The sequence below is a fragment of the Schistosoma haematobium genome, chromosome 4, assembly GCF_000699445.3.
Source record: "Schistosoma haematobium chromosome 4, whole genome shotgun sequence".
Taxonomy (NCBI): domain Eukaryota; kingdom Metazoa; phylum Platyhelminthes; class Trematoda; order Strigeidida; family Schistosomatidae; genus Schistosoma; species Schistosoma haematobium.
In genome coordinates this window covers 14,694,499-14,707,286 of record NC_067199.1, presented here as the reverse complement: position 1 = coordinate 14,707,286, position 12,788 = coordinate 14,694,499, and the positions used below count along the sequence as shown (strand labels likewise).

At 35.1% G+C, this 12,788-nt stretch overlaps 1 protein-coding gene across 2 annotated transcripts; it reads right to left on the bottom strand.

The window, feature by feature from the left end:
- Window positions 1-33: 33 nt before the first annotated feature.
- Window positions 34-11,897, bottom strand: MS3_00007481 (uncharacterized protein). 2 transcript variants are annotated; one of them, XM_051215763.1, is made up of 9 exons: window positions 11,577-11,702; window positions 9,410-9,521; window positions 9,234-9,377; window positions 9,064-9,200; window positions 6,187-6,330; window positions 5,998-6,133; window positions 3,424-3,596; window positions 2,389-2,554; window positions 34-1,182 (listed from the first exon to the last, which is right to left on the bottom strand). In XM_051215763.1, exons 2-9 carry the CDS (start codon window positions 9,509-9,511, stop codon window positions 820-822), a joined length of 1,365 nt encoding a protein of 454 aa, XP_051066300.1. In that variant the 5' UTR covers window positions 9,512-9,521; window positions 11,577-11,702; the 3' UTR covers window positions 34-819. The 2 variants fall into 2 exon arrangements, with proteins under 2 accessions (XP_051066300.1, XP_051066299.1); XM_051215762.1 differs by lacking the exons at window positions 9,064-9,200; window positions 9,234-9,377; window positions 9,410-9,521; window positions 11,577-11,702 and adding an exon at window positions 11,856-11,897 and having other exon boundaries at window positions 3,424-5,962.
- Between the last annotated feature and the right edge of the window lie 891 nt (window positions 11,898-12,788).

Here is a 12,788-nt window from a genome sequence, read left to right as displayed (position 1 = left end):
GGAAAGGACCATACATTGTCACGGAGAGACGTGGCTCCGTCTACATATTTAAATAAGTGTTCAGTCCAATACAAATACGAAATCAACTGTACTAAGTAAGAATGTCACTGTAAGGTTACCACATGATAAGAAATATAAAATAAAACCGTTCTTGATACAATACATTTCGGTGTGTAACCTTTTCTGAAGTTTATGTCCATAGTACCCACCATTTTAAAAACTACGGTTCTCATAACTGACATTTTACCATAAACCACTTATTGATCTAAAGTTTACTAGGATATTTTTGTTGGGATTTCGAGTAATTTAAAATTATTACAGACTGGTATCACCTAAAAGAACGCTAAAAATCAATAAGCAGGTATTTTGTCCTGGTCTACGACTTCTATACGGGATAGTATCAGATCTCGCGCTAAGTATAATACCACTGAATTACTAGTCCAAAATTTTAATCGTTTATTTAACTGCGTAGATTACAGATCAAATACAATCCAGTACTCTGCGAATATCTTGATTAAGCACAATTAAAACATTACGAATTAAATCTTGTTTGTGTAATCCTCTAGAAACAAACTAAGTACCGTAAAACACAATTTTGTACTGTTATCAGTTCTCAAAGACAAAGTTGACCAGTTATTTCACTCAAAAGAAATATTGAATAAGAGACTACAACTAATATTTCTTTATTTCAAATTATTATTCTTTTTTTAGAAAAGTCACACTCAAAAATTCTTCATCTGTGCAATAAGCGATTAATGAAAAGTATAAATCATATGACTAGAACGATTAGAGATTGATAAAAAAGGACGGTAGGGAGATTCAGTGAAAAAAAAATGACCGTAAACTTCTTCGATCAGTAGATGGTGATGATGAAGAGAACTGTTGTCGGTGCTGTTTCAGCAGATTGACTACTTTATGTAAACAAATCGTATCTGTAAGCATTGATATAAATTCATTAATTAATTTATCTTTATGGGATTTCAAACCTTCATAAACCAGAGCTAAAAATACACGACATTCTAATTTTTTAATATAATATGTATGATTCAATTTCTCGTCATATACATAACGAGGTTGCTTTAAAACTTCACTAACATCAATTTTATCATCACTACTAAGATGAAGAGTACTGTTGATTTGCATAACAATTGTGTAAATATCAACCGGAGACAATGAGCTACCCTGTAAAGAATAAAGAAAAAATTAAATTAGTTGTATCATCGTTGCAATTTTTTGTATTGTTATCGTTGTTATTCGCTAAATAGCCAACTAAGTAATAGATAAAAGTTCGAACATCATAAGTCAACAATATTTCTATCTTTAAACATTCTAACTTATTTGCTCATGACCTTGAGCATTAAGCACGTTCATAGATCGTGTGTGTTTATTCCTGTCAACATTTTGAATAACCAACATTTAACGGCCAGATTTAAAATATTGGTTTATTTGTTATGTTAATTAGTAGGTAATAACAGAACTTAATAGGATATTCTACCAAGTACGGGAGTGATGCATTTAGGAAACATTGGTTTAATGAAGTATAGTAAATAATTTCTGTTATACGTTCTAAAAGAAGACTTGAAATACTAATTAAATGAGAAGATGGAATTAAAAGGAAACGGGTTCGAATAAATAAACTAATAGCTGAGGCTCAAATGCATAAATCGCAGAACTAGAAGAATACCTTATTGATGTTTATTTGTGGGATGGATACAGTTCATTATAATTACGAAATCAGGTGTCTTTTAATAAACTACAAGGTGACTGGCGTTCTGAAATATCAACGATTTGACCCTAATTTTAATTCAACTGCGTGAAGTATGTATATGAGGTTGTTCGACCCTTATTAATATTTTAAATTGTTAACTGGAAGCCATTTACAAGATATAATCTAAATGAATCACAAATTCTTTTTCATTAATATGATTCACATACATGAAAACAATATCTATAACGAGTAATGCTTTTGCGGTAGTACATGATGCATACACTCCTAGTCTACACTAAAGGCATAGAATCTACATCGAATCCTTTAGACTCCATATTTTTTGGTTATACTCAATGGTAACAGGATAGAGACAAACACAACACTGACGTTTAGAACTAATTGAAAACTATTAATCAATTGGTAAATTTGACCAACAATACTGGTTTATCTTGTAATTTCTAGTAGGTTTTTACACCGTACACTATAGTCATTTTAAAGTAGCAACAATAACTGCATTTCAAATCGAAATTCAGCACATGACGAGCCTATTAATTGTATTAGATGTTTCCCAGGCCAGAAACAAAATTAATTCAATAACAAATCTATATATGTTATAATCAGAAGAAAAAAGTTATGTAAATGATAAAATTAAACAAATACAACAGATATTTCCCGCGTACCAACGGAGCATTAAAAATTGGTGGAATACTTTCAATTCCTTTTGGTGCATCACCAAAAGAACCTCTCAAAACATAACCATGTCCAAGGAATGGAAATGACTGACAAGTTGTATCGAATAATAATGAGATATTTAGTGCATTAGATTCTCGTTGAAATCTTGTAATACTATAGAGAAAAAGAAAGTATGATTTGATCCATAGAATACAGAACAAGTGTACGATAATTTGTACTGAATAGTGAAAAGTGAATTTATTTAGCTACATTTGTAGCACAACTCTATTACTAAGTGTGAAAAACTTTAATTAAATTACAAGTTATACATCTGTTAAGTGTAAAAAGTTAGTATAGTTATGAGATAATAATAATATTAGTTTTTAGGCTACCTACAAACACCTTATTTAGTGTATTAACACTTAAGATAAATAAACAAGTAACTGCTCAGAGAAAATTCAACATAACAAAACCATTTAGTTTTGACAATCGGCAACATTATTTAACACTCTTTCGATTTGACAATATGGGTACAAAAGCAGTGAATTCATTAGAAGTAAACTTAAATGTTCAATAATTAAAAATAAGCTTACGGTAGTTTTAATTATCTATCCATGTAAATCAGGACCTGTTAGTCAATAGAATAATACAGTACTTTTTGAAAAGGATAAGAGGAGAGACTTCACTGAAATGTGTTACATGGTCTCAGAAAGAGAAACAGCAAATCAATTGGGTGAAGCATACCTCTCTGTGTCAGTAACATACCAAGTGAGAAGGATATTAGTTGATAAGGTCATAATTATCCAATGACTAAGATGAGTGACAAATATGCTGTCTATTTTTGTACAATTTCTAGGTTCACATACCACGTTGACCGAACGATTTCACCAGGTGGTCGAATGGATGAATTGTATTAACACATGCAAGGCTGGAAGATTTAAAATTGTATCATCTTCATTCACTTTTCGAACGGTAAAACAATAAACACAAGTATAAAACACCAGTTGTACGAAACAAATTACAACTAACTAAATACACCTTACTTAGCAACCAGATTCAGATTTTCTGAGTTTGCCGTTTCTTCAATTTCGTGAACATTGGATGCAGAACGAACCAAGATTTCAAACCAGTATAAAGTATATTTACTAAGCAAATGTGCGTAAAAGCATTCAAGCCATGCTACAAGTGGTACCTGTTTACACGGTGAAGTACTACCCTGGACAACAAGAAAAAAAACTGGTTTTCGTCAACAGTAAATATTTTTTAAGTTAAAAGTGATAAGTCATCATTGGACGCAATGATCGGTGTTTGTGTAATACAGAGAGTAGATCGAAGTTAAACATGTACACCACTGAATGCCAATTCTATAGTCTAGAGATTAGGTGTTCGCTAGAAGACCATGTCTGACTCCCTGTACGGTTGTGAATGAGCATTGTTGAGAAGTCCCAGATTAGGAGGGAACAGCTGTCCAGTGCTTCTTAGTTTTCAGTAACTATTTAACTGCGATCAGTCAGTGATGAAAACTATGAGAATAATAATAATATAATGAACTACAATCGAGATGAGACTAGGAATGAGAAACATTACGTCAAACCAAGTAGATAAGCCATTAACTTGGACGAAATGAAAACAACAGTCTAGAGTTACACAACAACTTTTAACATACGATGCAGGTTTACAATTGTGGATATGAATTTTACTAAAAGGATGCGAAAATCTTAGACATAAATATACAAATAATGTTCAGTATACTAAAAAACTGTATAAAGGCAGTGATAAAAGCCAATAAAACGGCGAGCCGGAATGTGTGAAGACAAAGATAATGCAATTACAGGTAATCACATTACAAACCATCACCACAGATTGCAAACTTCTTGCGGAAAAGTGCTAGTAGACTATTTGTTTATGATTTCATCCTGACACTATCTAAGAGATGATGAAAGCATAATGATCAAAGCAAATAACTGTGAAAAAACATAACTCAAATGATCCTACAGAATTGCCATCCAGGCATTTTGAATCTAGGTCTTGTTAGGTAAAGGCAAAACTTAAAATATGGCCAGTTAAAATCAATTAGTCGTTGGGTTAACTATGTGGAAATTTGACCTCAAAAACTTCATACCTCAGTGAATTTATTCGAAAGGTAACATTACGTTTACTATTTAACCATTCACTTGACAGCATATAATACATACACTAACTGCATCCTTATGGAATATGTATGGACCATTGTGTATTAAAACAATAGACTGGAAGTACGTGCTTCCAGTGGTTCGGTAGCGAACTGCATTATTTATTCGAGACGAAGCAATCCGTCCTACTGTATCATCACCTATATAGTTCAATGTTTAGTAAAGAAGCACTAAAAACAACAACGAATAAGGAACCTTTTCCTGAAGCCAAAATAAAAATGAGGGAGATTATAGAAGCTTTAGCAATATATAAACTGGATGAACCAAAACTGACACGTTCTTGTACTAACCCAAGATTTCGCAACTCCAGTTTCAATGCAGTGAACAAGATTAACTTTATCCTCTTCTTCCCTGACCCGTTAACTAGAGTTAGGAGTTCAGTTTCATAATGGAAGCATTGTTGATTATGATCGTAGTAGAATTAAAATTACAACTGTTAATCAGTTACAATGAGTAGAATTTATGAACTAAGTTATCTCTAAATACAAATCACAGTAAACATGCATTTAAAGTTCATAAAGTAATGAAACAGAAATGTGTTGAAAGTCGACTATACATCCATCTTAAATCAGTATTGACTTCCTCCCTCATAAGCTGTATTTGGGGATCGTTCATACCCAACAGAAACATTATAGAATAATCAAGCAGTACTTTTCCAAAAGCGTTATTATGAAATCTTCCAATTATTCTAAGTTTAATACTTCTTTAATTAATAATATACATAGAAACACTCAGCTAACTTAATTATAACTAATATTTTTTTCATTAAGAACTGAAGTACTGGTAAGCAGAACACAAGCAGTTTAGCTAGCACAAATATACAGACTGTAATACATTACCTAGTTAGTAATAATTTGAGACTAACTCCTTGAATTGCCAAGGCAAAGTTCAACATGTCGAAAATAAGGCTGGTTATTGTAAAACTCTCGTAGAAGTCACAAGGGTACTGTTATGCAAATATGGTAAGTTAAACTAATTAATAGATCATTACAACAATCTTGAAAACAATATGATTAAATAGTGGTCTTATAAATATGCTACACAATAAACCTTCGAGCTATAAACATAGTGAGCTTATCTCATCTGAAATGTCAGGATCGAAAAATTTCGAATCCCAATAATGAATTCTGAAAATATTTACATCAACAAGGTCCCTTCTATCTGACACTATCGTCGACCCATAACGGAAAATTAATGTTTTATTTCGATCTTCATTATCATCACAGAATGACATCAACTAAAGAAGTAATGGATTCAGCGGACCGATTGGAAAACTGTCCTGTTGTACGTTTGTGATGCAAATGTTAATGAATAATGAATTTCACTCATGTATCATTGTAAAACTGATATTTTATTGGTAATATTTTATCAGTTACATTTAACGTTATTTCTAAAACAAATAAGTGAAACACTAAGCACACTTACTTTAGAGTTCAGAAGTTTACCTAGTTTATCTAGATTATCTTTTGCTCGATTTAAACTAAGCAAAGATTCCAAAAACATGAGATCTGATATTGCGATTTGAGCACTAAGCAATTCATGTAGTATGACTACTTCTAGTCTAAATAAGAGAACAAATTGGTAATCGAATAACAACAATAATAATAAGCTAACTTGATTGATTGAGATATATGGAGAAATGCTTTGGTAAGTTCATTTTCAGTAACTGAAAGTTGGTTTAATATATTTTTGAGAGAAGTGATGAGTGACGAACAGCTTGTAATAATTAATAGGGGATTTTCGGCAATTTTTCGATATCTAACAAATATTTTTAAGTAGTAAAATAGCAAAATGTATTTTCATAATCAAAAAAATAAGAATGATGGCACTTATCTGCATAATACAGTCTTAGAGAATTATACAAATTAATTAATATTAAATAAGCTTGTACTTTAAAACGCAAAATAAGAACTACAGAAATTCACTTATGATTACAACAGCTTAAATAATAACAACTCGAAGACCAATTGTTATTAATCCAAATTAATGATCAAGAATTGATCCATCTACTCGGCTTTGAAACACGTATAAGGATAACCTATATAATCTAAAGCTTAAGCCAGAGTAGAGTTCGATCTATAACTCAATGATTACAATTCAAAAGGGCGAGACAATAATTTATGGACGAGTCAATCAGAAGCGAATGGGAAAATTCAAGATCGTGTCGCTTATTTTAATACACAATGCTCGTGCATAATCGGTTTATAGCGGATTCTAAGGACGTTATAGTTGAGCGGCTACAACAATTGTCATTATTAGTAAGTCCCTTTATTTGTGATCGCGGTGTTAAAATGGTGGCTGGACATTGTGCAGAGTACCGCGACGATGTTGTACTTTGACCTAATATAAGTTGGGAGACAAAGTGCTAGGACGGGGGACTTTTTCACTCGATCGTGATTAAAACTAAGACGGATTATGATAATTGTTGTAAACTGGATAATAGGAGCACCAGTAACACCGGCTAAGACCTTTGAAGATGTTACTGAAACTTCAGGAGTTTAATGGTATGAGCACTGTCGAGATATATGTACGATAAAGATGACGAGCTTGAATCAATCGTCTGGAGGAATTAGGAGAATAGTAGGAATCGACAAAACAGTCGTTAGAAAACGCAAATTCAATATCGGAAGAAGTGTTAGAGAATACTGGGTAATTAGCACTTCCTTAAGTATAATTGGCAGGTCTTTGGTATATACTATAGATCATTACAAGAGAAACGCTATATACACGGACGACTGGAGAGCATATCGACGCATATCTAGACTTCGTTACGTGCACCGTGTCGCTGTTCACAAGAGACGTTTTGTAGACCCAACCATGGGAATATATACCAAAAATATTGGAGCAATGTGGTCTAGGCTAAAAGAATTTTTGCGACCTTGTCATGGCTCCAGAAACCGATGGTTGTGTAGCTACATAGATGAGTTCCTGTACCGTATGCATTACAATTTAAAAACTGCAGAGCCTCTTTCTAACCTGGAAGAACTTTCAAACCACGTTAAAGAAGTGTATTCACCTTAACTTTTTGGTTTTGTATAATATATCCTTACTAAATATCAACTATTTACTAATCGGCTGAAACTTAATTAAGATTTGTTCAAAAGTAATCCTTCAATTATAGTCTCGAGACCATAAGTAATTTTTATAGCATGTGAATATAGTTGTCTTGTACTAATCTATCAAAAGATACATCCAGTCACACTGCTTTCAGCTGTTTGTAAGACGTACAGCAAAATAATACAAAACGTATCTGATACAAAAACTGCTGAGTTACCAGAAAATATGTTTAATGGATTCTGTTAAAGGTGGTTTAATTAATCTTTGAAAATATAGATTGTGATACGCACCTAAACACCTAATTCATAATTTGCATCCCTTAAAGCACCTTGTGGATGATTTAAGTCCGCATGGAGATATCAACTACCATTTTACACTCTCTTTCGAGCTTTACATGAGCAGTGTAGTAACGAATCACCTCCATTATGGAAGATTAATGAACCATGGAATGTAAATCCACCATTTGATTCCGCACATAATATTTAGGGTAACGTCGGTGGGTAGTGGTGGTGGTAATGAAGTCTATAAAGACACTATAACAGTGCACAGTGGATGGTCTATAGCTAAACTATTAGCCCCCAAATGCCTTGGTACGCTCGAGGGTAGGAAGAGTTTGCTCTCCCTCTCGAAATGCTCTCACGTGCCCACGCGTATACAGCCACTGTCGGGGAGATCTTAATCACTGCCTTCTCGCGCCACGGGTGTTGTTTACGAAATTGAGTGGTCGAAAAGAGAATATCCGGCGCTTTCACCGGGTTGGTCGATATGGAGCATCCAACTGGTGGAGTTGGAAAACCTTGATTCCAAACCATTGGTACACATAGGCCTCAGGATCCTGAGGGAACAAAATGGCGCATGGACCAATTATCGGTCACCGACCACCATGGGACTGCATCTCATGACGTCGCTCCACTGCCTTGTGGATCTGACATTTAGGTCGAAAAATTCGAGTATGGCCCCCTAAGAAAACCACCTGCTTCCGTCTGGGCACCCGGTCAGTATCACAGCCCATACACAAATCAAGTGACTTGTGTTGAGCATATGTATACGGTGCCCCTTGTACCAATATTTATGTGATCAAATAAATTCAGTTCACTTCAGTCAAATAAAAATCTTTATCCCAGTCAATGGATGTATACTAGATAAAAAATAAAGGCACCAAATCCTATGGATCTAACGCGAGGTGAAAATCTATTTATAAATTCTATCTAGGCGATACCTTGACGCAACCGTAAAGTTTGCTTACTACAATTCGATGGACCTAACAACTTAAAATGACTTGAACAACCTGACTAGTTTCTATGTAATAAATCACGTTGAACTAAAAAATAACTTAAAGGTACACTATTTCTTAAACAGTAACTCCGCTTATTTGTATGCAATAGCAGACTATTTGCACTTCCTGATAAATTTTTAAAAAAATAAAAAGGATACAATGATATTAATTGTCCTCTGGATGCAGTTAAGACTTGCATATATACAGAAAAATGAAGCTCATTATTTGACAAAGTAGGATTGTTGAATACACTGTCAAAACCAGCACGTAATGAGTTATATGATTCTAAACAGTCCTGTTGTACTTAACAATGTGACAGAATGTTTACCTCTTTTCGTGAGAATAAAGATCTATTAGGAAATACGTCAAGAGATACATAATCACGTTCAAGTCGACAAAATAAGTATAGTGCTTCACTATAAGTGATTTTCGAATCAGCGAACACTAGTTTCCCAATAAGCGGTACCGAATTCTGTGGAGAAATCAAAATAAGCTTATACTTACTGACAGAACTTTTTGATCATCTAACTTAGCAGATAATATACACCGGAAAAAACTGTCTAGCGATTCTCTGATACATTGTGACTGTGATGAGTTTCCCGACATCTGAAAAATACTAGAGAAGAATTAAACTAACTAACAAAAAGGAATAGGAAGTAACCAAAGTTGAACATTGAAGATTTTTCTAAACTAGAACGAGAAGTTTGCCTGTTGATAAAATTCAAGAAGACAAACCAGGATTGCCTCCCTGCTTATGTACATTTAAAGTCACTAACTGGCAATGTGATTAACATCAAGATCAAAAAAGCAACAAAATTATAATTTAAATGGTTCAACGTCAAAGACAAAAAGCAGCAAACCCTTCTTTAGCGCTGATGGAGCAGGAAAATTTTGCCTTTCTTTTAAAAAATGTATCAAACTATTTGCATTAAAATACTTTACCTACACATTAGACAGAATTAGCTGTACTTTATCAACGCCATGTAAGCTATTAGTGTGTACAAATAAATAGCAGATCAACCTAATCAGTATTTCATGCTCTGATCGTCTGGAACCATACGAATTCGGGGAATAAAAGTCCTTGATTGCTTTGTAAACACTTGGAGTGTGGCTATAAATCTTCATAATTTATTCAAAACATGAGAATATTTAACGAGAGAGGATGTTTTTCACTATCATATAACAGCTAGACGATAAGCAATGTTTTTTTATTATCTGCATGTACAGTGAACACCAAAAAGAGCAAGAAGTACTACAAAAATACAACACTTGATACTGCAGGAATTTCTATAGACACCGTAAGCAATTTCCCTATTTTGAAGAGTCCATTTTGAGGAAATGGCACAAAAACTCGAAAATGTCGCCAGGTCTTGAGAAAATCCAATTCTGAGGACAGTCCAAGGGATTTCAGGGAAATTTTGGGTTTTCCCCCATGCTTCTCCAGAATCTTCCCAAGCTGCCAGCTCTGGGGAAATCCCCAAAGTGAAATAGCCTCCCCCAAAGTTTTGGGAAATTTGGGGATTTCCCCAGGTCTGGTGAAATTTTGGGGTTTGCGTCTCATTTCCTCGAAATTTACTATAGCGGCTTTCCCAAAATGGACCAAATTTTCCCCAAAGTTGGCAGCTTGGGTTGTAACACTGCGGAAATCCATCCATATTACTTGATAAAACCCTCTTCTTAGGATTAAAAAAAAACTGCCCAAGATCTCTCAAAAAGCATGCAGAGAAGTATCATAATAATAACGGCAAAGCTCTATGACGTTAAAAAACAACAAAAACAATAGCGGCGAGACTCTAATTTAAGGACGACCTTTGAACGAATCTTAAGTGACCTTGACAATTAGTAGCCAATCAGAAGAAAGTTAGTATAAAGTGAAAATATATTATATGAAGGTAATGAATTACAGTGGATATTATCCTGTTACATGATTTAAAAACTTGTTAAGGTTTGATTAAGGTTCAGAGGTTCTGAATCCACAATGCGTATGGAATAGAAACTCGTCTATTGGGTTAGGGTTAGGTTTACGGGTAACGTTAGGGTTTAGGTTGAGGGTTAAGGTTTAGGGTTAGGTGAGGGTTTAGGGTTAAGGTTTAGGGTTGTGGTTAGTTGAGGGATAAGGTTTAGGGTTAGGTGAGGGTTTAGGGTTTAGGTTAGGGTTTGGGTTAGTTGAGGGTTAAGGTTTAGGGTTAAGGTTAGGATTAGGGTTAGTTTAAGGTTAAGGTTTAGGGTTAGGCTTAGGTAAGGGTTTAGGGTTAAGGTTAGGATTAGGGTTAGTTGAGGGTTAAGGTTTAGGGTTAGGGTTAGGTTAGGTGAGGGTTAGGGTTATGATGCTGACATACGAGGTTTTAAATCATGTCAAAGAAGAATATCCACTGTAATTTATTACTTTCTTTTAATATATTTTTACTTCATGCTATCTTCTGATTGACTAAAAATTGAAATTGCTCAAACGCTTCTGATTGGCTCGTCCCTAAATTAGTGTCTCGCCGTCCCATCTGTTGTAACCTCTCATTGATCACCTGCTCTCTAAAATCCGCTGTGAACCTATCGTATGTTAGCAGCGCGTGTTGAACTCCGCTCCGTGACCTTGAAATTGCTCAAACGCTTCTGATTGGCTCGTCCCTAAATTAGTGTCTCGCCGTCCCATCTGTTGTAACCGCTCATTATTCACCTGCTCTCTTAAATCCGCTGTGAACCTATCGTACGTTAGCAGCGCGTGTTGAACTTCGCTCCGTGACCTTGAAATTGCTCAAACGCTTCTGATTGACTCGTCCCTAAATTAGAGTCTCGCCACAATAGCTGATCCTCCGAACGTGAGTGTTTCTAAAGAAATTCTTCGCTAGAACAAGAAAACCGACTGCAAACCTTGAGAATTTAACAAGCGAAATAAAACCTCTAGATACATTGAAATTTTGAGATTATTTAAAGACCAAATTATAGTTTTACAAACCGTGACTTAATAAAAACCTGACGCGGTAGACCTCAGAATCGAAACTACCTCTTTATCGTTTTGACGACCTTGAGTGTTCAAATCGTTCAAATGGTTGTGGACGGAATAAAAGAAGCTTTCGCTTAACAGGCTTCCGTGTCTAGTAGCAGGGGATCACCAAATCCTCCAGGCAGGAACCTAGGTATGTTAACAATAAAAGAGGAAAAGAAATTGGTAAATCATAGTGCGATGCTGTCCTTGGTCCTTAAGAATAGGTCAAGTTGCCTCTTGAAGGACTCCTGAGAAGTCGCTTGGACTAGCTCGGCCGGCAGCGAATTCCAGCTTTTGACAACTCTTAAGGAGTAGAAGTTGTGTCTACATTCCGTCTTGCTATGTTGTGTTTCCAGTTTCTGGGTGTTACCCCTTAGGTTATTGTTCGAACTAAGCTTAAGGTGTTTAAGAGGATGTCCAGAAGTGTTAAGAATACTACAGTCCATTAATAAATCACCTCTAAGACGCCTATACTCTAATGGGTAAAGGTCTAGTGAATGGAGGCGTTCTTCGTAAGGTTTAGATTTGAGTCCTCGAACTGATTTCGTGGCTCGCCACTGGATACGCTCCAAAGTGTCCTTGTCCTTTTGGAGTGAGGGAGGGAGTACTATGTTTCCGTACTCTAAATGGGGACGGATGAAACTATTGAAGATTGTATGGAAAGTTCGTCCGTCAAACTGGCCAAAAATGCGCTTCAACGTTACCAGTGCAAGGTTTGCTCGGAAGGCATTTTTGTCACAGTTAGCGTAAGACTTTAAGTCATGGGGCACCAGGACTCCTAAATCTTTTTCGACTTGGGATACTACTAGAGAGGAGTTTCCTAAGTTGTAACTGTAGTCTGCGACATGTCGCAGATGGACCAATTTACACTTTGAAGTGTTAAAGGTAAGTCCATTATCGTCT